The 25,734-nt window shown below is 42.4% G+C and overlaps 1 protein-coding gene across 1 annotated transcript in view; it reads right to left on the bottom strand.

Moving 5' to 3' along the window:
* The window catches only part of rybpb (RING1 and YY1 binding protein b), a 23,672-nt gene extending 16,842 nt beyond the window's left edge, over positions 1 to 6,830 (bottom strand). Inside the window, exons 1-2 of the mRNA XM_024270116.2 lie at positions 6,247 to 6,830; positions 5,538 to 5,663 (exon numbers count right to left, since the gene is read on the bottom strand). Of these exons, the coding sequence (XP_024125884.1) occupies positions 5,538 to 5,663; positions 6,247 to 6,272 (152 nt within the window). The 5' untranslated portion in view covers positions 6,273 to 6,830. The remainder of the gene's footprint in view (positions 1 to 5,537; positions 5,664 to 6,246) is intronic.
* Between the last annotated feature and the right edge of the window lie 18,904 nt (positions 6,831 to 25,734).

Raw genomic sequence — 25,734 nt, 5'->3', positions numbered from 1 at the left:
CGGCCCTTTTAACCCCCCCCCCCCTAAATTAAAAAAAAAAAAATCCCCGATTCAACATTTCCGTTTTGTCCCAACGCCAAATTGGCCATTGTATTTAATCACAAACACGCACACACGGGCTGCCAAATCCCATGAAGTAATTAAGAACTTTTAAATCCACCAATTAGCATGTAAAGATTAGGGCTACCCACATGGACTGCGGACCTCAGTGCAGATGCTGATAATGCTGGATAAGCACAAGCAGTTTCCTCTGGGTAGGGGGGGTGTGGGGGGCAGATGTCTGCGCAGAGGGTGGGCGAGCAATCGCAGATATAAACTGAGCGCCGGCATGTCCCCCCTCTTATGTAATTCCATTATCCCTGACAATTTGCCTTAATGTGACAGTGGTAGAATCCTACGGATTATAATGACTCCATTCCATCACTGTACGAGGCGGACACACGCGCGCTGCAATCATTTATCTAATAACTCTGCCACCTCACACACACACACAGACAAGTCTAACAGTTTTTGGTCGGAATAAAAAACACAATTTTGTGTCACAGATGGAGTTGGGTTTGGCTCTCTGAGCTTGTTTTTATGTTTCTCAGGTGGAGAAAGCTGTCAGACTCATGTCTTAGCAGTTATTTATCAGCTTGTGTATCAAAGCAACTGTTGATCTGTTTGTTGGTTTTACATCTATCATCACGATTCTTGTTCTCGTGTTAATTGTGTAAACATCAGTTTTCCAGTGTTTGGTCTGTTTATCAGCAAACAGATATTACTTTGAGACTGCTACATAGAAAAACTTAAACTGAGACATGAGTTTTTTTGTTGATTTACAATTTAAAATCCTATTCTCCCGTGTGATATATAGTCACATTAACTGTACGAGTGTGAAACCCAGCTGGGATGCCACTTTAACCTCACCATATGTTGAGCGCCATATACATGCTTTTAGATGGTTTACCATTCACCACTGAATAAAAGAACAAGTCCTTGTGGGTAAACAAAAAACAAAGTCTTACAGAGTGTCTATATTTTCCATTATGGCTTCGCTTGTAAAGCACTATATTATTTGGTTAACCCTTTAAAACCAGTGATGTCGCCTGCAACACATAAATAACACACACTTTTGGACTTAACTCATCGACCATTCATGTGATCGACGTGAATCAACGTTTTTCACCGATTTACAACACTTTACATATGAAATAATGATGCAAAACCGCTTTTCTCTGCGACAGAATCAGTTGGTTTACATTGATTGTGTTAACACTTCACTACTTTAAAGTGCTTCTCCACTTTAGAATCTCATGGAATTGCGTTCATTGCACAACCAGAGTTCTGCTAGTGGTAGGAATGTCAACATTTAATGCAGTGATTATCAGCGATTGATTGAGGACCGACGTAACTGCCGTCATTGCTTTTGAGAAACCTCCGTAGACGTAGGAATCGCACCAAATTTATAGAGCACAAAAGACCAACGGATCACCTTTGCAAGCTGGCTGCCGCATGGTTGGCTTGATAGAGATTAAACAATCCCAACCGCCAAAAGAATCTGTCCAGTGTTGCAGTATGTGGAAAATTTGTGAAGTGCAATATTATTAATCAGTATTGCAATACCGATATGACTTGTGATGCATGAAAAAACAGCAAAACCAAACAAAAACTAGTATATTGTTAAATCTAAGACACCATCACATCATCAATAAAAGTTAAGACAAATTTTACTGCAAATTATCTTAATAGGAGTCGGGTCCGAACCTGTGTATTACCAAAACTAATAAGAACAGTGTAGGTAGGGGCGTACGCACTTCGGCTTTTTCAAACACTTGGTGGTTTCTTTGTCTCTGCAAGTGCGTAAACATTTAAGGCGACCATTTATGGTTTGAGCCATCTTTTGCGATATGAACATTGCACAAGCTAATATTGTGGTGATCATTTTCAATTTATTGTCGAGACCTAAATTTGACTGTGGTCACTATGGCATAAACTTTTCTGATGCAACTACACCATGAAGCACAATGGGTTTAAGAGTTTAAGATGTTGCTTCAGGTTGGTTCCGTCTGTTCTGGGTTCAAGTTCGTTTCTACTTTCACTTGCCTTCAACTGAAAGAGGATCACTATGAACACCAACAATGTTGGTGTTTATGTAAACAAAAAAAATCAGTTTAGTAACACTTGGTTCTATAACAGTATATTTTTTTGTACGAGTTTCTTATAGGTACATCTCCAAATATCTCCTCCTGGAGTCCATCACTTCTTCTTCCTCAGATCTTAGTTTGATGGGCATCAAGCAGATGTGCCAATAAAGAAAACACATTTGGATTTTTGATGTCCCCCTTAAGGAACGCCTCAACTTTGAGCGGATAAGACTGAATCCATTAAGGTGGAATTACACACATTTCGTTCAAACTACTTGTCATATCTTTGGCTATAAAAACCTGAGCGCGTCTCTGTACTGACAGGTACTGAAGCTTCAGGTGATTTTCCCTCAACAGGTGAATGAACTAGTTTTCACTCTTTGCCACTAATTAACAAAAACAGCCATCTGCAATCCTGCAGATGCCTAAAGAAAGAAGCTTTTGCAAGATTCAACAAACTAATAAAACAATCATTTGAGTAAACCGAAAACTAGCTGCTCTGATTGGGTCTCACATTATATCATCGGAAGACCTGGACCCCAAATGACAGTGTTCCTGTAGGGGTCACATGTAGGAATGTGTGTTTTGGTTTGCTGAGCTGGAAAGCCTAAAAAAAACGATTCATCAGACAACAGCATGGCAGTCAAAGACGGAGGCACCTCCAGACTTCCTATGATCTCCACCATCAATCAACTTTAGAGTTCTTCTAACGATTTCTCCCAGAATGCCACCCCCCTCCAGGCGTCCAGAGGTGCATACCAAACACCGCCACAAAGACGACTCTCGTGGAGCGGTAGCTGCCACATTTCCAGCTCTGTATCAGGAGCAGTAAAACACGATGCGACAAAAGAAAGCAGGAGACTGCAGGGATTTCTGCTGCTGTCAGGGAGGCGGAGGCTCCACTTGGCCTGCTTCGGGATCGAGTTTCCTTCCCGAGCTGGACTGGGTCAACAGGTGCATTGGGGAGAGCGGGGGCCTCTCCGTGCATGCTGATGCCCCAGCCAGAGGTTGGGCTCCTGTTAACACACATTCTTGGCTTCATTAGTAAAATGTCGGAGCTGTTGGAGAGCAGTGGAGCTCCTGATTTCACTACAATTCAGACAACCAGTTAGGGCTTTCATGCTAATAACAAGACTTTGCTTTTTTAAATGGAGTAACATCAAATTAAGGAATAAATGGCAAAAAAAGTTGCACATGACAGAGAGGGGAAAATATGAAACAACAAAGCTTTGTATGAAAACAGCAGAATGATTCATTATTCCGAAACAAGTGGACGTCATGTTCTGAACATCTATCAACTTTAAAGTCAGATCGATTTGAACACAACAGGCTGTTGCTGCAGAAAACACCAAAGCATTTGTCCTCAAAAGAAAGCAAATTGTGGTTTTCTTTAAGCCTTAGTCACAACAGCCTTTACGGGTGGATGTGGGCTGTCTCCATGCAAAAAAAAATGGACAAACTTGTAAAGGACACATTTAATTTTAAGATCGTAGTTCACTCAGTTTGTGCACAGTTCTTGCTACAGCTGCGCTGTAGTAAACACTTACACATACAAAGCTAAGTAAGGGGGAAGTAGGTAAAGTATCGTACAAATTTTTCATTTTTTTTTAACCCCCCCCAAACCCTGCGCAAGGAGCCCATTAGTGCATGCAAAGCGCGTGCAACCTGACTGTTACAAATGAGGGAATTGGACAATCAGAGCATAGCCTGTGTGGGTATCCCACAGGCACTTGCGTATCACCTGCACGCAGTATTGGCGGGCAGTCAGTAAGGGGCCAATACACGCATCTTCCTTACTACTAGAGTGTGTCGTTGTGTACCGTACAAAAGCATCACTCATATGTTGAGTGCATTTAACTTACAAGTACTACATGGTACATTTACCACACGCACAACAATGGTACGTTCCATTTTCATGACATCCCCTAAGGTGGCCGTATGACTCTGAAAAGAGCTTCACTTAAAAAAAGCAATCGCTCGTATCTATGACCCTCTACGGACCAGGACAATCCGTGTTGGTGCATGCGACTAAGAAATTAATATGTTGCTTTAATAGGAAAATTTATAGTTAGTTTCAGCCTAAATTAACTTTATGATAAGTCCATGAATTGTTGCAGCATACAAAGCTAACCTTGTGTTGCCCAGCAACTTTCTGCATCTTTAACAACCTTTTCCTTGACATTTCACCCCTAATTTTGATTCATTTATGTCCACAAAAATCAATTATTTCCTTCAGCTTCCCTTTTGTGTAAAAGGGATAAAAGAAATGCAGGAAACAGCATCGCTTCCACCTGTTGTACCAACATCTTTCCTGTGACACATAAAAGCAAACACAGCAGGATGCAGACAAACACCAACTGGAAGGAAATGCAAGAAAACCTGATGCTTTTTCTCCAGTAAAAGCGCAAAAAAATAAAATTCTGACTCCAACCAATCAGCACGAAGCCTCATTACTGAGGCGCTCATTCATAAAGGCACATTCAAAGAAAAGCAGCGGATAAAAGCGGCGAGACAAACATGATCACACAGCCTTAAGTGCGAATCTTTTAGCCGGAAAACATCAAACGGCGACAGAAGAGACGACTAATTAGTTCTCATTAGAACAAGAGGCGGACCCGCAATGACACCAGTGCATTAATCAAAGGTTAACCATTCAGATCAAACGCCAAAGCGTGTGACAAATACTCCGGTGGTGTCGTGTGTGCACCTGTTAACCAAATAAAAACAAGAGGTGACTGTTGCCAGACAGAGTATGGAGGCAGCGTGGGTTTGCTTCCTGCTTTCACCTCGTCAGCTGAGGTCTTAAGCTCCACGCTGCTGGGAAAACGATCACAGGGGAGGGAATGGTAAAGAACATTGAACTCTTTTTTTTTGTTTAACCCTTCTATGCTGGCGGCGTGAAACCACAACCAGAAATGGTAAGTCGTCAACAAAGCCACAGATAAGGCCACAGATGAGTCATGTGTTTCTCCAGCAGCTGATGAGGCGAGTCGCCTACCACCGATTCCCAAAACGAATGAGTGGGTGTCAGTGTACATACAACTTGAGAGGGGATCCCCAAAAGGTGGCCAATTTCCCATAATGCCGTGAGTCACCATCTGAGCTGATGGGAGAATGCACCAGCTTCTGCATCTGTAATCTGCAGATGCTACAGGTGGGAGGGTCCATCCACAGTATCAATCAGCCCCTGCATCCGCATCCTTGGCTGGAGACGCCCGCGTGACTGTTTGCACGCGCGCAGCAGCAGCGGCGGCTCAATCAACAAGTCCCCCACATCGGGCTCCGCAGACAAACGGGCTGTCCATCAAACTTCCTCGAATTGCGATGCATGGCTGCAGCCGGAGCCGCTCCAAAAGGAGGAGGAGGAGGAGGATGAAGAGGAGGAGGAGGTTGGGTGGATAGAGGAGTTACCTTGTGGATGTGCCCTTCCTCACATCGCAGATGCTGCACTTGAACGCCTCGGCGGTGTTCCTGAACGTGCACACGCTGCAGTCCCAGTACCCGTCGTCCAGTGTCTGTTTGGCTTGTCTTTTTGGCCTTAAAACAAAACAACAAAAAATAGACAAAAAGGTCAACTCGTAACACGTCTCGCGGACAGAAGCGGAGGAGGTGGAGGGAGGGGGAGAAAAGACGCGGCACGAACGGAACACGCCGCGCGACACAACACAAAAGCGTGGCGCCGTTGTCGCGAACGGACCGTTCCGAGTCCCGGGAAGTGGACGAACCTCCCTGAGAGCGCGAGGCTGTCCAAACCGTCCGACCGCTTCGCCCGCTATGCTAACAGGCAGGCAGGAGAGCGCTGCTGAAAAATGCCTGGCATCGAGGCTCAGAAGGTGGACTGACGAAACCGATCCCAAACCGAGCCCATTTCGACATTGACCCTCCAAAAGGCTCCGTCGAGGCGGGGGAGCGTTACGGGGAGAACCAGGCGTCTCCTTGGAAAAATTTCTCTTTGTCTGTGAAGTGACGGGGCTGGCTCGTAGGGAGCGAGAAGCCGCCATAGTGACTGCACGGTTCTAGCTAGCTGTGGCGGAACACGGGAGAGGGGAAGAGACGGGTCCAAACGTCGAGCCCCCGGCGCCCGAGACCGGCGGAAACCGTCGGCGGAGGTCCGCATTACCTTGTAGGGCTTTTCTTGTCGCCCATGGTGAAGGATAATCCTCGAAAACGAGAAGAAAAGGGGGCCTCCTGCAAGTGTCGGTGTGTAGGATCCAGACAGAGCCGCCGCTGCTGAAGCTGCTGGGCACAGCGACTGACTGCGCTCAGACACGTGACCGGCGGCTGGCCAATCAGCGGCCGGACAGGTTTAAAAGTCTGGATGGATCTTAGTGTCTGTTTTAATGAACAACTACAGGTATTTGACAGCTCGCGCTTCAGTGGCGTCTCCGGGGCGGGGGCCCGGGGGGGGCCATTTGATTTTTTTTTTTTTTTAATCTGAAATTATTGTATTTCTCAGATTCCAGGTCTGTTAATTTTTTTAGTGACAGTTTATTAATTAAAATATCATAGACCTAAATGTATCTATTTATTTTATTGTATTTATTTTCTAATTTTGATCCTTATCCTTGAACCCACTTAACCCCCGTATAGATAACAGCCCTCATAATATAATTTAAAATTCCATCACATCAATATTCATACTTATAAAACAAACCAAACAAATGTACAATAAAACGTTTTGATCAAACTGAATTTTGTAATTAGACATTTACAAACACTGTCTGAACAAAGTCACACAAGCAAATTTAAACTTGACGCAACTTCAAAGTTTGACCTGAGACCTGTACTCAAAATATTTAAAGACCAACTGATAAAAATTTGTGTTTTTAATCGTGTTCTTGTGGCATTTTTATGACAGAGGACATCTATACAGAAAATTTGGCTTAAAAAAGTATTTCTTAGTTTTTCTTCATTCAAATCATGGTGAATCAGAAGCAGACAAAAACATTCAGTTGGAAAAAAATAGATCAATTTGTTGCCGGTTAGGTCCATGTACGTCTTTGTTTTCTTCATCCGAGTTGGCTTCAATATTGCTCAACGTTTTTGTTCCATTTCAGGTTGGGGGTGTGAAGGGCTGTAAGGTAGCGTGTGAGCGTGTAAACAGAGAACTCTCAGTTATGAGTGATGAAAGGGGGGGCCTAAAAATGGCATAATCCTAATTAAAAGACCACTGGGAATGCTTTGAAAATACACCAAAAGATGATTGGAGTGGGTCTTTAAGACTAAAAAATTTAGGTTTTAAGACTTGTGTACAGTTAAAGTCTATCAAACTATGTCTATATGGAGGGAAAATTGACTCGTCCAATTTGTGTGTGCATAATTCTTGATTTATAGGTCATACAATAAATTTTGTGCAAAACTTTATGTACTTGCACTGTACTTTATTTACTTGCAATTTTTCTTGCTTACAGTAACATTAAATGGAAACCTTTTTTTTTCTTCAATGGAATACCCAATTTCTTTACATAGAACAGAAAAAAATCTAAATATATTTTTACCCCAAATGGCTGTGGATTTCATATTTAAAGGGCAGAAATAAAATAAAGAAAAAGTCTGGAATGAAAAAAGACTATCTTCAGCATTCATTCATTAATCTTCTTAGAAGCTTGTCCCTTTCAGGGTCACGGGGGTGTCGGAGTCTAACCCAGCTACTGATGGGGAAAGGCAAGGTACAACCTGGACAGGTTACCAGTCTGTCGTAGGGCCTCAATCACACACCTCTTCACACTCTCATCCACACCTCAATTTAGAGTAACCAATTAACCTATCAAGCATGTTTTTGGACAGTGGGAGGAAGCCGGAGTCCCCAGAGAAAACCCCCACATGCACGGGGAGAACATGCAAACTCCACACAGAAAGATCCCCAGTTGATGATTCTGAGGGTCAAGGAGCCACATGTTATCACAGGTTTAACATCATTTATCCAATCACAACTTAGAAACCATACACACAAGAACCTGCAAGCCAGACATACCTGGTGGAAGTAATCATTTCTATGGCAACCACTCTCGCCAATCAGTGTGTTGGAAGTCCACTTGAAAGCGGACTACACAAAGTAAAACGCTTTAAACATTTGACTTACAAGAGGACCTGGTGGTTGACAAGATGGTGGGAAAAAATCATTAGCCGGAAACTGAAACATTATTCACGAGAGGCAGAAATTCCACGAGATTTCAAAGCTGTAGCAACTCTTATTAAAACTTTTTAATGGGAATAAATGGTTAAGTGTTCAGGATTAGCTTAAAGTGTGTCAAAAGAGGGTAAGTGTTTTATTAAAGGATATTAACAAAAGTGTTTGGATGTCTTAAGACTTTTACATTGGAGCTTTAGCTTCAGACCTGTGTTTCTCCTTGACCGCAGTTTGCTTCAACCCTTTACGCAATCAACGTGAACCAGTTTATTCTGTGGCGGAGAAAAGCAGCCTTGCACCGATATAATTACTTTATATGAGTAATGTGTTGCATATTGGTGAAAAACCACTTTATAGTGTTGCTTACCTGTGCAAAACTGCTTTTTTAGGCAGATCAGCAAATTCTCGTTGATTGTGTAAGGAGTTACGGTATGTCAGAGAGCGTTGTAGGTTTTGACAGAAACACCTCCAGTCTTAAAGGTTTGAAGCTTAAAACGCAAAAAAAAGGTAACTAGTAGGGTCGCCAGTTATATAATGGTAAATGGTGTATACTGGTATAGCGCTTTTCTACCTTCCTTGAAGGCCTAAAGCGCTTTACAGTCACAGACCCATTCACACACTGGTGGTGGCTCCGCATTCGAACACTGGCGCCAACCTTCCACCAGAGGCAATGTGGGGTTCAGTGTCTTGCCCAAGGACACTTTGACACATGGGTGGGCAAGACGGGAAATTAATCCACAACCTTCCAATCAGGAGTCAGCCACCCACTATGACTATAGTCATTTTCAAAAACAAAAGTATTTTTTGACTGAAATTTGCGGTGCGTGTGGAAGGGTTGAGGTTCCGGTTCTGGACTTCCTTTTTGCTGATGACTTTACACCGCTAACTTGTCTGTAATCAGGTCCCCCTCCTGACGTGAGACCACAAACTTTTACTGAGGCATCTGATTTGTCACTTTATAGACATGAATAAATTGCACTACAGAAAAATATCCATCCATCTTCTTCCGGTCATCCGAGACCGGGTCGCGGGGGCAGCAGTCTAAGTAAAGTTGCCCAGACTTCCCTCTCCACGGCCACTTCCTCCAGCTCCTCTGGGGGGACCCCGAGGCGTTCCAAGGCCAGCCGAGAGACATAGTCTCTCAAGCGTGTCCTGGGTCTTCCCCGGGGTCTCCGCCCAGTGGGACATGCCCGGAACACCCATGGCTCGAATGTGTCCATACACCTACGAAGGTGTCCAGGAGCCCGAGCCAACTCAAAAATGATCAAAAACATGTTAAAAACACGTAGAGCAATTATTATTCTTACAATTTTAATGAGTAATAGCTGTTTATTTCTCTGTAGAAGTCTTTTGGCTTCTTGGAGCCGGCGGGTACTTCCTGATTGGAACATGAGGGAGGAGGGGTTACTCAGTCCAGTTTTCATAGACGGTCAATGTTTTTTTTCCTCAACATAAGACATGATCCCACTCATAAAACAAGAGAATAAAAATGAAACGAGTAGAGAAACTTGCAAAGATGTAGCGGGGTAAGACTAACTCCAACAGATCTGCTGACGTCCATGTTCCTAATGGCTGTTTAGAAGCACACACTCTCAGCATGAAACTAGAAGTGAACAGTTAAAAGAAAAAAAAGTCACATGGCTTCAACCAAACAAGTTTATCAGTGTTATAAGGAACACAGCGTCCTTGTTTGGACTTCTCCCAAACATCTCATTCCCTCAGATTGCCCTCATATGTTTGTGGACACAAACAGGTTCATTTGGGAGAAGCAATCTCGCCGTTAAAGAAAGAACTTCTAACCCTGGCGGCGGCAGCAAACCACCTCACGGAATGTGTTGGCGCAAACGCCGCACCTCTAGGCGGAGGATGAGGTGCGCTGCGGGGGGAGGCCAAGCGTGAATCATGCGGGCTCATTAGCCGCCCTCCACGACTCCGGGGTCCCTTTTGTGAACACTTCACCTTCTCCGCTTCACTCCAAGCTCGCCCTCCGCCCAGCGATTAGCCCCGCTCGCCTCATTGCACGCCGCTCTAATTGAGCGTCATCACGGTAGCGCACTGATAACTACAGTTCAGTCAAAACAGCATTAGGCGTCGCCTCGCTGCCTCCATAATGAACTCCTGCTCTTTTTTCGCCTTGTTTTAACTGCCACATTACTGTTAATGCAGCTTATTTGCTTCAAGTGGAGTTTATTTGTACTTTTTTGGTGAAGAGGAACCACAATGGAAAGTATAGCTGGCGAAAGGTGAAATCCATCATCCACACACGGCCTTACGCGTCCCTCAGATGATTTCACGACTGTTAGCCATCATTTATGGGAGCACAACAAAACACTGCAAGGATTCCGTTGCACAAAATAGGACGTCAGTTTGGTTCCGCACGCGCGGAGGGCGGTAAAATTGTCAGATTGTTGGTTTAGCTGCAGTTCCGATTTACTGCGACTGCATCCCTCCGCGTTTGAAGCAATAACTCCACGGAGCTCGCGGAGCATCTGACAGCCGCAGAATGAGGTTGTACGGCTTCCAGGCATAAAGGTGTGAAATCTGTCTAATGTGTAGCGCTCGGAGAGATCTCGGGTTCTGTCTCTGCCGCAGTCGATATGCCGATCAAATATCATCCCCCCGTGTGATAAGACATCCCAGAGCTGCCAGGATCTGCGTCTGCACTGAACAGCTCCATTCTTCCTAAATGGAGTTATCTCTCTTTCCAGCATTTATTACATTATCAAACTGTCTTTCTTGGAAAGCTTACACGCTGCCGCAACCTAGGATTGGAGGGGCCAGGAATCAATTGAGCAAAAGAGGTTTAAACTCTGGCTTTTGCCCTCAACTCAGCTGGGAGATGACTAGTTTGTTAGAAAGATGGAAGAGGGCTATTGACTATCCAACAAGCTCCTCTGATTGGGGCAACCTGCCAGCACTGAAATGAAGGGAATGAAGAGGAGAGCAGTTTCCAACACAGACACATGCTGCTGAGAGACAATCCGTCGTCCCATCACCCGGTTTTACCCTCAGGTTCTTCCAAACCCAGCTGAGTGCACCGGAGAGTGTCAATGTAGTGTTTTTCTCAATTTGCGATGCAACGAGGCATTCATTGTTAAAAAAAAAAAAAAATGTTATCTTTACTTTAGAAAATCCATATATTCAAATTTTTAAAGGGCCTATACCAGGGGTGGGCAAACTTTTTAACTTGTTGACCAAAAGTGGCCAGGACTAGAACCGCCCGGTCAATACTAAGCAAAATCTACTTTTTTTTTAGCTTTTAAGCATATTCTACTATTCATTCCTCTACAAAAACATCCCCAAATAGGTAATTTTGATCAATGTACGCATTTTTGAATATTCCTATAAAAACCTGTGCTCTGAGCACCAGTCCCTCCCAAAACAAACGGGTTCTCACAAGCTGATGTCACAAAGTGAGAACAGCCCCTTTTAGGAAGAGTCTGCTGAGTCAGAACCGGCCCCAGGCTGACACAAAAACCCAATTTCTCAATGAAAGCTAACTGTGCTCTGCCGCTAGCTGAGTGGCGAAGCTAGAGGTACTCAGCCGCAAGCCCTGGCCATCGCAACAACCAGTGTAGGGGCTACTAAAGGGATACACACATGTATGTTATGCACATCCATCTATCTATGCAAAAGTTAGGATGTTGTTTGCTTCCGTGGGTGAACCACAGACATGATTCCATCTCTAGGGTAACGTGATGAAATGGGTGACCCCCGTAAGCAGCAAAAGGCGGGGCCTCAGAGACTGAGTCATCTTACTTCCAGGTAGGAAAAAACTCGTGAAAAATGGGCGAGACAAGCCAGAGGCCCATTGCCAAGGACAGGAGCGCTTCATCCAGATGGAGCTGGGGGAAAGCTTGGGGTGTGAGACTAGCCAGAGGCAAGGTTCACAGCCAAGGACAGGAGCACCTGGAATCTGGAAGCTCTTTGGCTCCGCCAGAGGGGAGTGAGAAGGAGGAACAACACATGAATCACACTGCAACAAACAAAGACATGGAGAACTAAATGAAAAATATTTTGTATTTTCATTTTTGTAACAAAAGACTTAATCATTTTTAAAGGGGTGGCTGCATTTCAAGAGGAGCATAGGTATAACATTGCAGATACCTTGAGACTGGTTGAAAATGTAACGTACAATTGTCGTGCGTGTCATAAGTGTACTGTGATCTTCACCAAAGGCTTATGTAAGTTGCAACCACTTAAAAATTAGGCAAAAACAGTTATAATGTACAGACAATAAAAATATTTAAGCTTTGAACATTGGTTTCAGTAGAAATAGACTTGCTTTGGCACCGAGCCCCTAGTGGCGACTCATGCCACTACACATTTTCACTCTTAATTTTGGGACCATGTGTGAGCTAGAGTTTGCTCTTTGATTCTTTCATAGACTGTAATTTCTGCTCTGAATGACTTCTTATTCTCATCACATTTGCAGGAAGATAAATGATGAAAGAAAACGGTGCCGATGGCTGGTTTGAAATCTCTGCTGTCAGGAGAGTAATGAGTGATAACAGGTTTGGTGGGTGAAACAGCCCAAATTGCAGAAATGCTTTGCCTCAGCTATGCTATCATGGTGGAAAGCAACACAAAGCTTCAACTGTCAAGTAAAAAATGTTTGCAGAGACAAACATTCTCTTGGTATGTTTGTCATCAATTAAATAATTGCCCCAAAAAATAAAAAAAAATAAAAAAAGTAGCCAAAATGTAGAAAAAAAATTCTGTAAAACATGTCTATTTATAGAACATTGTAACACAATGTGAAAAAAGCCAAACCTGCACCCCCCACACCTTCCAACTCTCGAACTTTTAGAGCACAAGTGAAACACAAGGCTGTGTGCAGAAAAGGAAATCAGTTGCGGAAACGCCAACAATTGAATCCTCGTTGTTTGGGGGAAGCCGCCGGGCCAGCCAAGCCAAGCAACACAGAGGGGAACCCAGCCTCCCCACTGCAGTGAGGCAGCCAGCAGGGCCCCCCACCTGTACTTCAGCAGCTGGAATGGCAGCTGTACTACAGGCGGGGGACCCAGCAGGCTTTTAATAATAAAATCATACATATTGAAAAAGAAATGACTGAATCTGTCAAACGTCAGATCTATTGACATTCATCAAGCTTCCAAATCCGCTTAATCCCTTTTGGGGTCGTGGGGTTGCTGGAGCCTATCCCAGCTATTGTTGGGGGAAGTACAACTCGGACAAGTCGCCAGTCTGCCGCATAGGCGCACAATCACACGCTTACATTTATAGCAAGTGATTATTTAGAGAAACCAATTTGACAACAATTACAATTTTTAACAAGATTTTTTTCTGTAGGCTACTGTAGTTCACCCTAAAACAAGACTCATATCAAATGATTTTTTTTCATCCATCCCTTTTGTAAGGCCATTGAATCCTTTTGGGGGTCACATGGTTGCTGGACCCGGGTACTGTTGGGCGAAGGTGGGGTTCACCCAGAATAGATTGCTAGTCTGTTGAGGGGCCACACACTTACACTTTCACGCTCATAAACATACCTAGACGCACTTGAAAGTAAGCAATTAACCTACGAAGCATGTTTTTGGACTGTGGGAGGAGATCCATTAACAATAAAAGTCAAATTTGACCTGAATATGTGGCGCACCTGACAACATTTGTTATTTTCAACCAGATTTTCTCTGTAGGCTACTGTAGTTCACCCTAAAACAAGACTCCTATACTGCTTGTTTTTTCCTGGTTTTCCTTCAGTAAGGACCTCAAAACTGTATTTTTATTGCACTCAGGAAAAATTGATTCTTTAAAGAGAATAACTTATCCAACACTGTCAAAGACTAGCATATACTGATGATCATGGAACAACTTCAAAAATATGCAGCTGAGCAGTCATTTTCTTTAATAAAAATTTACTGATTTTTTTCTAAATAGTTGTTGCTTAAATTTCCTGCAAGTTGGACACAAAGTTTACCAAAAGTTTCTGTACACGTCGTTCCACACTCACCTCAGCGATCTATAAATCCTCAGGTCTTGTATTCATCTCCACTCTGTGTGACAACTCCTGCATTCAAATCCCAGAAACAAGATCCAGAATTCAAAACACTCCAATTAGCTTATTTTAAAAAGATCAAATTCACTCCTAACTGCACAGAAAGACTAGGATTTTGGGAAAAATAAAATGACAGTCTTTTCTTTTTATTCTCAATTTGTCATTTAAACTTTAACATTGCACAACACCTTAGTTGTTCTTAATCAAATTATGAGACACATTTAGCTAATGTTGGTTTCTAGTCACTTTTATTGCAACTTGCCACAAATGTTCCCTTTTTTTCTGTAGTTTTGTGTCTTCATCTGATAGTAAGTCATTAAAGTCCCAATCCAATTATCTTTTGATCTACGTAAAAAAAAGTGTTTTCAGTGGTCTTTTAATTATGATTATGCTGTTTTCAGCCAAAACTCTTTTAAAAATGTGTTGTTTTAGCGACATAGTTTCTGCAGAGTAGCAGTAGTTCATTAAAAATCAGCCTCTGGGTTGTAGGTGGAACTATTGGCATGGAGCAACCCCATCCCCCTTTCCCCTTACACATTTTCCCACAGTTTTCAATCGGAGTGGATCTTTAAAACCAGGAAATGTCGACCTGTTCAAATCCTTGAATCTGTCTAAAACCCAGGAGAAACCCGAAAGAAGGGCTATCATTGTCCAAAGAAACCCAATATTTGGCATTATTTGGCATTTACACCTCATATAGGAAAAAAAAAAACCTTTCGATAGAATACATCACTGTAACTTCCCCTATATTTTTAGCAAAGAAGCTGACTGCAGAGCATCAATGAGCTGCTGAATCATTTATGCGGGCACAAAGAGAGATGCTGGGGAGCACAACTACAAGGAGGGAGAGAAGAGATGCTTCTCTGTTTACAGGCCCCTCAAAGAACATCCTGAAAGTCGGCAGATAAGACGCTTTTTATCTGTGCAGGAGTGAGAAGTCATTTAGGATTAAACACCTTTGCAAGAATTCTTCATCTCGATCCCGACATGCCAAGAGGGAAAACACTGAGTTTAGGAATGCAATTTTTGACAACAGAATGAGGATCGATGATAACCATGTCGTCAACCTTCCTGTTATATTGCGATAAAATTCAGGCATTCTATTGAATCTAACCAACCACTCTCACTTAAACTTTTTACCCCTGGACTTTCATTATTACTGCAAGTAACTTTACCAATAACAAACACACAAAAAAATCACTAAAGTTGCCATTTACAAACTCATAGATTGTATCATGACCAGACTTACCCTGCATCCTACAAAACGTTGCCATGGGGATGCCAAAATCAGGATTTCAAGTGAACTCGGCCCATAAACACTATTAAAATGATCATTTAAATAACAAACAAGGGAAATGCGTTCATGAATTTGTGCTTCTGGGCCAGTTTGTCTTCAGTTTTTCATTCAAGCAAAAAGACATCAAAACATTAGTGTTCAACCATCAAGGACCAGACAATGCCCAACCACTTTGTCTTGGGTAGTGTTTCACACATGCAACCACACAGCAAAGCCTTGTTGGTCATCGTTACATTTTCCTGAGTGTATATCTCACATGTCAACGGTGTTTCACTGTAGGAACTTCCACAAAAGGACATGGTTTTCTGACTTTCTTTGGGGTCTGCATGAACGCCCAATTGACGATTGGGGATGAAGAACAAAGGTGGACCTCTATTGGATTTTTTAGCTTCAACAGTTGCATTAAAGAGACGTGTGTATCATGAAGGATCTTGATGTTAATGATGACGGAAGTACAAAAAATGAGGATTGTGTTTAGTCAGGGGTTTGGCAATATGATACGTATTGCGATACACGTCACGATATCATGTATATCGCGATATATCCCAAGACACAACCAGAGACAGTATTTTACAGTTTTTTTTTTATTGGGATTCAGAAAAAAAATTATCTGAATATGAATACACCTTTCACGTGTATAATTGTAAAATACATTTTATTAAACAATCAGAACGATATGCACTTCAGCTGTTTTTAACCAAACATATTTTGCTTTTCTTTTGAGAATTTAAGAAAAATGTAACTCATCCTTAGTTAAAACTGAGTTGTACATGTCTCATTTTGCTGTGTAACTTCTAACTTTGTTTGCAGCATGTAAAAAAAACTTATACTGCTAAACCAAACGTTACTGTGTCTTTGCTAACTTTGCCAATAATGCTTAAAAAAACACAGTCCCACATCGCTACATGTTAGCTGCACTTCCATTTTCACAATAACACCCAACCAAACGTTTTGACAAAGCACCATGTATCATTAAAAATCACCAAGACATCAGGATTATAAAGTGTACTGCAGATTTTTTGAAAAAACTAAGGCTTTTAAGTGCGCCTCATAGTGCAGAAAATGCTACTGGTTCTATAAATCGGACTCACAGAACACCGTACCCGGACAACTGCAGACAGCAGAGGCGGTGAAGACGGTTTAACTTCAGTTTGTTTTTTCAAGGCTATTTAGCTTTTTTCCACACCTGATGTCAGGTACGAGGGAGCAGTCATGCAATACTAAACAAATTTACTCCTCTAGCGGGCCTTGAGCAGCCTGCTCGGACCTCCTCGCTGCAGTACTTAATTTTCAGCAAATGCTTTCAGGGATTACCGATACAAAGGAGGAGAAGAACCTCTTGAAAAACTGATGGAGTGCAGCTGAGAAGAGGTATTTCATTTAGATTTAGACACTCTGATGGTAGAGCACAGGCTGTTTAATGATGCGGACTAAGCTAATCATAGGTTTCGGTGTGTGAAACACACACCCGTGCCCCTCTGCCGGTCAAGCGCTTGTGAAGATCGGTTGGTAGGACGCAGAATTAAGAAACGAGGGGGCGGGGGACATTTGAGGACAGCGTTTCCTTCAGCTGTGGAATGTTTTCATGCGTGTTCCTGTTTGGAGAGGCAGCTCACGGCTCCCAGAAGTTGGCAGGAAACCACATGCTCCTTACACTAGGGCTGATAAGAAGTGGGGGGAGGACAAGAAGTAGGCGCAAAAAGGGTGGGGGGCTTTAGCAAACCTTCAGGAAGGTAGATTATCCCACAAATTGCTGGCAGAGCGTCAGCCTTTCTTCACTAGTGGGTGTGTGGGGGAAAAAAAGGCAGCAGCGGAGACTCTCTGCGAAACCAGCGGAGCCTCCACAAAGAACCTCAGAACAAAAGCTGAGAATGTGCAGCGGCAGAGCCACGGCCCGATATGGAGCTTTGTTAGCCGGCGCACACCGCACTGCAGAAAACGAGTGGGACGGTCACGCCTTACCCACCAATTACCTGCCTGTTGATTGAAAATCTGACATCTCGAATGTCATTTCGCAATAAAAACGTCCATGGCAAGACAACCCACAGCAGTGAGACAAACTTTAATATAAAGGCATAAAAATTATGCAAAGTGGCTCAATTAGAAATAATATGCACAATAAAATCCATGTTTCTATTGCAGCTGCTTGTTTAAATAATTTCAATTAATTTATGAGCAGCTTGTTAATTTCCCATGTGGACCCTAAACCCCTGAACCTATAATAGCACATTACAATGTTTCACAGTCAATTTATTGGTTTATATTCTTTATGTTTTATTAATGATCCACACATCATAGATTTAAAGAAGATAATAAAGGTGAAATTATGTGTTCAATGAAAAAAAAAATTAGAGCACTTTCTTTCAGGTTGTTTAGTGTTGGTAACAATAATCTCACTAAAGGGAGTGCAGCCAAGCTAGTTTATTGGTAACAAGATGAAAATGGAGCACAACTACAGATTCAAGATTTGCTTGTCTTTGACAAACTTTATCCTTATCATTTAGAGATAAAGACATGCGATGTACACTGAGTTTTAAGTGACTCGTGTTCAAATCGTGTTTGACTTAGGGTCTACAGTATACAGTACTTAAAATTGTCTGATTTTAAAGTAATTTTTTTAGCAAATATGGTGGAAAACAAGTGTTTGGTCACCTACAAGCAAGGAAGATTCTGTCTATCACAGACTGGTAACTTCTTCTGTAAGAGGAACCTCTGTACTCCACTTGCTACCTGTATTAATGGCACCTGTTTGAACTTTATATAAAAGACACCCGTCCACAACCTCAAGCAATCACAGTCCAAACTCCACTATGGCCAAGACCAAAGAGCTGTCTAAGGACACCAGAAACAAAATTGTTGACCTGCACCAGGATGGGAATCTGCCGTAGGTAAGCAACTTGGCATGAAGAAATCAATTATTAGGAAATGGAAGGCATACAAGACCACCAATAATCTCCCTCGATCTGGGGCTCCCTGCAAGATCTCATCCAATAATAATCACAAGAACGGTGAGCAAAAATCCCAGAACCACACGGGGGGACCTAGTGAATGACCTGCAGAGAGCTGGGACCAAAGTAACAAAGGCTATCAACAGAAACACCCTACGCTGCCAGAGACACAAACTCTGCAGCGCCAGACGTGTCCTCCTGCTAAAGTCAGTACATCTGTAGGCCTGTCTAAAGTTTCTAGAGATCCAGAAGAGGATTGGGAGAAAGTCCTATCATCAGATGAAACTTTTTTGAATGTTGAGTTGCATCCAATGAACACCATCTCTACTGTAAAGCATGGGGGTGGAAACATCTCGCTTTGGGGCTGTTTTGTAGCAAAGGGGCCAAGACAACTGATTCGTCTATAGAAAAGACTTAATGGAGCCATGTACCATCAGATTTTGAGTAAAGCATCCTTCCATCAGCAAGGGTATTGAAGATGAAGGGTGGCTGGGTCTTTCAGCATGACAGTGATCCCAAACAGACTGCCGGGTAATGAAGGAGTGGCTTTTCGAGGTCCTGGAGTGGCCTAGCCAGTCTCCTGATCTCCACCCCATAGAAAATCTTTGAAGGGAGTTGAAGGGCCATGTTGCCTGGCGACAGCCCCAAAACATCACTGCTCTTGAGGAGATCTGCATGGAGGAATAGACCAAAATACCAGCAACCAGTGAAAACATTGTGAGGACTTACAGAAAACATTTAACTGCTGTCATTGCAGACATAGGGTATATAAGGAAGTATTGAGTTGAACTTTAGTTATTGACCAAATACTTATTTTTAACCATGATTTATAAATAAATAAAACTTCCAAGACTTTTCCATGTGTAATTTTTATTGGCTTAATCCTTGAAAGACTTGTTTGCGCCAATGCCAAAAGCAGCAGAGAAATGGAAGATTGTAGTCACTTTATCGCTTTTTGGAGGGAGGGTTTGGTCCAGGCAAGACATTCAAAGTCCTTATTTGTTGATCAAGCTCTTACAATATCCAAAATGGCATTAGCAAAAAGACGTTTAAAACAAAGACTGAGCAATTAGACAATGTTTTTTAACCCTTTAGCACCAGAGCTTTAGCTACGGTGTTAACATCCTTTTGATTACCGTTAGCTCTTCAACTTTTTACACAATTAACGTGAATACAGAAGATTCTGAATGGGAGAAAAGTAGCAACACTTTTCGGTATCAAAATGTTTATGCAAGCGACGTAAATCATCCGATGCTGTCGTGGAGAAAAGTGTTTGTATAAATTTGCTCAGTGGTAAAGCAGATCTCTGTGTCAGAATTTGTTGCAATTAACCTAATTGCATAAACTGTCAAAGAGTTACGGTAGTTGAAAGTCTCGCACAAGTTTTTTTGCGATGGAGTCCATCAGAGCTTAGCTGGTCTTGAACATGATACTATACAGAGTCAGCTTTAGTGGTTTTAGCTTTAGTTTTTTTAATCTCTGCTCTTTTCTTCGTCAATGTTGCTTTCACAGTCCAGCCTTTGTTCTACACCAAACTTTATCAAGCCCGTGGTGATTCCATTGTGTGCACAGACGCACAATCTGAGAATTATAAATCATTGGCTCTTGAAGTTTTCAGCAGACTGGCTGCTGTTTATGTTCTTCTGTGACTGAATCCAGCTGTCCGGGGCCACACAATGCTCTAAGAGGCGCAGTCAATTTGGCAGATTAGCTTATTGACAGATGGGGAGCCATCCATCCCGCAATCAATATGTTTTATTTTGGTGCCCTGGAATGTTTACCCACAAATCTGAGCGCAGAGCGCCCCAGTGATTTCAAACAATACGGCCGTCCTTTCCCTCCGCCTCCCTCCACCTCAATTCCTTCGGTCCTGTTAGGAATGACTTTGGCCGCCCGAGCAGAAGCTTGCAGCAGAAGTGCAACAGGATATGCCTCCCTACCCTCCTAAAAAAAAAAAAAAATGCAGCAGCCAAATCAAGCAATGAGACAAGACATCCATCACCGTCCTGTAGCGTGGAGGAAGTGACCTTGATGCAGTCTTCACACTCAATTTCAGACACCCTTGGGCTCAATTATGAGGAGATTTAAGCAGCAAGAACGTGGTTGGCCTTCGCATTTGATTCTCACGAAGCGCGATAAACGCTGCCTGGGGTGGAGGTGTTTGGGGGGGAGACTGAGGGTGAATCAGCAGGTGATGAAAGCGGCTCAAAATGATGATGGAGTAACTGGACTCCGAGAGATGGGAGGAGGAGATGGTTGGAAATGGCTGCAAGGCGGCTGTGAAAAGGGGAAGAGGATAGATTGCTTTTCAAGGACTTTGTGCCCCCGCCGTCTCCCCCAGGAAGAGGAGCTCTCCCTCAAAACCCAACAGTAATTCAGGAAGAGCAGACACAATATGAGGGTAATTTTCAAAGAAAGACAGGAAAAAGATCTTAACATTGATCCATCCAGCGAAGGAGCCGCCGCCGCTCTGCTTCTCCGTCTGTGAGTCGGCTCCCACCCTTCCCCCCAGTTTTCAGCTTGTTGAAGAGGAGGCGGTAGTGATAGTGGTGGTGGGGGGAACGCAGATGAGCGCTTCAAAATGTAAACATGCTTTCACACCACACAGGAATCTGGAGCCGCACTTGTATCCTTTTGACAGCAAAAACAAAAACAACAAAGACCAAAGCGAACACCTGCTGAGTTGTGATGAGCCGTCATTTGTACAATCCCTTCCCCTCTTTGGTTCTTCTCGTGAAGGGGAAAGTGTTCTTCGGTGGTTTTCCACCAGTCAGGAGGACCTGAGCCGCCTCAGCTCCCCCGGGAGTTCATTTGAGAAACACCACCTGCAGCTTTGAGTGGCATCATTAACAAAGGTCGGATGTGCTCGCTGCGCAATTATACACACATGAATTTCTCATTGACTTGTTAATACACCTGATTTCCTTGCCCTTTGCTGTCTGCTGGGGGAGATTTAGACAGGACTGCTCCATGTTTGATTTAATTAAGAGGCTGCTGATAACACTTTACACATGAGTTAAGAAGGCATGTAAACACAACCGCCATTAATGAGCCATGAAGTAAGACAAATTAGTGTGCGATGTGTGAATACTCCTCAGCTGTTTCTCCTTGATACCTCACAGTCTCGGTCCAAATCAGACAATCTGTATAACCTTACATGACAACACCAGTCAACTCATGAAATCACTTTCAGGGTATTTTAGTATCATAGGATTTTTTTTCTTTGTTTTTCATAGAAATTCAATCCAATTGCCAGTGGTATACCCCAGGGGTCACTACTGGGGTCTCCTCTGTTTGACACACATTGGAGACAATTTTTTCTGGTGGCCCTCTGTCTTTTTTACAGCATACCTTTTCTTTTTTATTTCTTTAGAAAAAATATAAAATGTACCTAAAAAATCAAATACATAAATAAAATAATTTAAATTAATTAAAACAAATACATGGATTTAAGAAGTTTATACTTTAATCTTTGAAAACCATGAATGGATAGATAAATGGATTGAAGTTGGTATCATTCTGGACATAAGTTTCAACTTCTGAATTTTGCAGTTCTTTAACTAACCACTAGAGGATGGTTGAAACCATTGACCGTTCATTAGAATTGGACACAATATCCCCTCCCCCCTCGTGTTCCAAATAGGAAATAACCGCTGGTCCTAGATAGCCAAAATCCCATAGAACTCTATTGAGAAATAAACAGCTACTGTATTACTCAATCGTTATATTTGTCAGAATAATCATTCTTGCTCATGTACCTCTTTTTAACATGTTCTTGCTAACCCTGATGATGAATGTTTGTCTTCAATGCAAGTTATTTAGGTTATAAACTGGCCAATCAGATGCCCCCACCTCGAACATTCGAAACGTTTGACAGATTTCCCAGATTCTGCTTTCTGTTAAAGGGGTGTGGCTTTCCAACAAGCCCATATTAGCAAGATTGGTTGCCATAGAAATGGTGGCTCAGACCGACTCAGACCAATCCCTGTTTACTAATGTCTGGTTCCAACATGGTGAAGAACGTACCGAATTGACTTCATTCTGTTGGAACTGGAGGTAAAGCATTTGGGTGACGTCACAGGTGCTTTGTCCATCTGTATGTATGTCAATGGTTGCATTATTATCACTAAAGGACATAAAAGGGTTGGTGGGTTGGTTGGTTATCAGTTATAGTAACATTGTTGGGGTCTGTTTTGTTCATATATATAGGTTAAAAAAGATTTAAAAAAAAAAACTTGTTTAACTTGTTGTAAAACAACAGATTAAATATGAACAAAAACATTTATTTACAAGGATAAGTACACAGTCAATGACCAAGTCATTTTGTTTAGATAAAGGTTATTGATCAATTCTTTTTGGTACTCTTGTGCTTTTACAAACTAAAAATGGGTCTGTGGTGACCCTAACATTAGAGAACGTTAAAATGATTTAAATTAAATTTTAGTTTAAATTAAAATGTATATTTCTGCCCTTTTTGTTTAAGGTACTTCGATTTATGTGCATGAGTTGTGCAAAACAAACAAACCTACATTGACATGAACTTTTCACACATTTCTTTACATAACACACAGTAAGTGTCTTATCAGCTGGAGGTAACAAAGGCACTTTCAGATAATGTTATCTTCCTAATGGCCCCTCAAAGTATATGAACTATTTGCAGTCATAACATTGTGAGAGGCCTGTCATGAGGAGAAATGCACTGTTAGGAGTCAAGCAGCTGTGTAAGATCTGACTTTTCACAGCCTGCTGCTTCGTCATGTACACGAAGGTTGCAGCTTGTCCTTGTCTACTGAAGCGAGTGTTTGCACAGAGAAAACAGGCCCGGGGCAGGCTCCGCGTGCTGCGCCATCCATGGCACTGTAGCACATGAAGAGGCCCTTGGAGGATTGCTGTGTTAACATAGACAGGCTCATGTTGCTGAGATGTAATCACAAAGGAGCACCGGTGTCTGTTATCACCGCAAAGCCTCGTCTAGAGCATTAGAATTGGATTGATCTGAAGATAACGGAAAATTATCACACTTTTACAAGCTTCAAAAAACATTAAAACAACGGTTTTGTGTGAAAGCTGTTTTTTAAATACAAGATTAGATGTTTGTTTCTAGAAAGAGGCTATTAAGACAGAAGAAAGACAGAGGGAGAGCCACAAATAAAAAGCTGGAAAAGCAATGAATAAAGAGTGATTCTCAGAACAAGTTGAAAAACATAGAATTCAAGATTTTTTGTGAGTTAAAATTACAATAGAACTAGTAGAATTTTTCTTGGTAAGATCTCTTGGAGAAAAAGTATAATCTCCTGCCCTCTCAGAACTAAACAAATCCATACATAAGTGATATACATACACTGATATTTAGGTATTTTTCTCTGGTAATTGGAAATATTATGTCATGTGTTATTTAAAAAATGTGACAGTAAACAGAGCTGAGGTTCTCTTTGCGCGTGACCAGGATGGATAGGATCAGGAATGAATACATCAGAGGGACAGCACATGTTAGAGGTTTTGGAGATAAAGTCAGAGAGGCCAGACTGAGATGGTTTGGACATGTTCAGAGGAGAGACAGTGAATATATTGGTAGAAGGATGCTGAGTCTAGAGCTGCCAGGAAAGAGGTCTAGAGGAAGACCAAAGAGGAGGTTTATGGATGCAGTGAATGAAGACATGAAGGTTGTTGGCTTTAGAGGATGCCGAAGACTGGGTTAGATGGAGGAAGTTGATTTGCTGATGACCCCTAAAGGAAAAGGCTAAAAGGAGAAGAAAAACTATTTTTTTAATTGTAAAGTAGAAATAAAGTAGGTATACTTTTTCCTAAATAAGTATAATTATCATCATTTCTAGACCACAATCCCCTTTAAGTAAGAGTACAATAACCCATTTTACATTAAAGTTGTCTTAGGGTGTATTCAGACTGGACACGTTTGGTTCACTTAAAGTGAACCAGAGTTTGTTTCTCCCAATAATCCGGAACAAATTTTTAGTTTGAATACACCCCAGCGGACCCTGATCCGGGACCAGGAACGCTCTCTGACCCATCTGTCGAGGTGGTCTTTGTTCAATCCCAATCGAACTAAGTTCCAGTTTGCTGCAAGTTTTTCTTAATCTGAATGGGCTCTGTACTCGGAGTGGAAGAACTGGACCAAAGCGACCTCCGTAACCAGGCATTGAAGTGAGTAGAAAGGAAGCAACCTCTGAGATGCAGACAAACGTGGAGCAACGATGAGACACGGCAACTCACTGAAATGTGGTCGGATGAATGCAGGATCATTAAAACAACTTTTAACATGGTACACATTGTTTTCCCAACAATATATATGTCATAACAACACATTCTCACTCCCAAGTTAACATTTAGTTAAGGACCTCTGTGTCACTTTTTATCTTTTGAGTGTCCCCAACTCGTTGTTTTTTGACATACTAGGGCTGCAAACCAGAACCAGCCCAGTACTCTGACACATAGTGCACTAGTACCCAAACCCGCTACCCTAATCCAACACCGGACCATATGGGGTACCGGACGCAAACCAGACGCGGAACAGGATATGAACCAGTACCGGGTTAAGGTAGCGGTACTGGATGCATCCCGAGGAGAGGTGCGCAAGAGGTACCGTGTCCAGTCCTGCGTCCCGAGAATTGCGGGCCCTAGATTTTATGAACAGCCAGCACATCAAGAAACGATAATTTGGGGGCACCCAAAATGTCAAAAAGTTATGCGGAAGGGGCCTTATAACCATGTGTCAGTATGTGACCACTTGGGGATGAGAATGTGTTGGTCATAATCACTTATCAGTGTACCTTCTTAGACATCGTCTCTGCAGCATGCCTCTGCCGTATCTAAAAGTAAAAAGCGTTGTACCTGACATAGATACAGACGTTCAAAATTAGTCAGCAAAATATAAATTTAAATAAGAGAACAATCCCGACAATGACAGCAAAACTTGGGACTTCCATTATTCTTTCTCTCGTTGCTTTGCCTCGCCCTCAGAATTCCTGGCCAATGACTGAAAAGATTTTTAGTCAAGCGGCTTTGTTTACAAGCTTTGGTTCCAAACAGAAAAGTACTGTTGACGGCAGTCTGAATACAGACCATACGCAAGCTTCAGGAGTCCATTTCAGACCAAATTAGGCAGACTTGGTCCAGATCAACGGACTTGTTTTAGTCTGAATATATCCTTTTTTGGTTTTTATTTAACCTTTATTTAACCAGGTGGAAAACCGGTAGAG

This window comes from Oryzias melastigma, linkage group LG5 (genome assembly GCF_002922805.2).
Source record: "Oryzias melastigma strain HK-1 linkage group LG5, ASM292280v2, whole genome shotgun sequence".
NCBI classification, from domain to species: domain Eukaryota; kingdom Metazoa; phylum Chordata; class Actinopteri; order Beloniformes; family Adrianichthyidae; genus Oryzias; species Oryzias melastigma.
The sequence above is the reverse complement of the archived record's forward strand: the minus strand, read 5'-3'. Positions and strand labels throughout refer to the sequence as shown.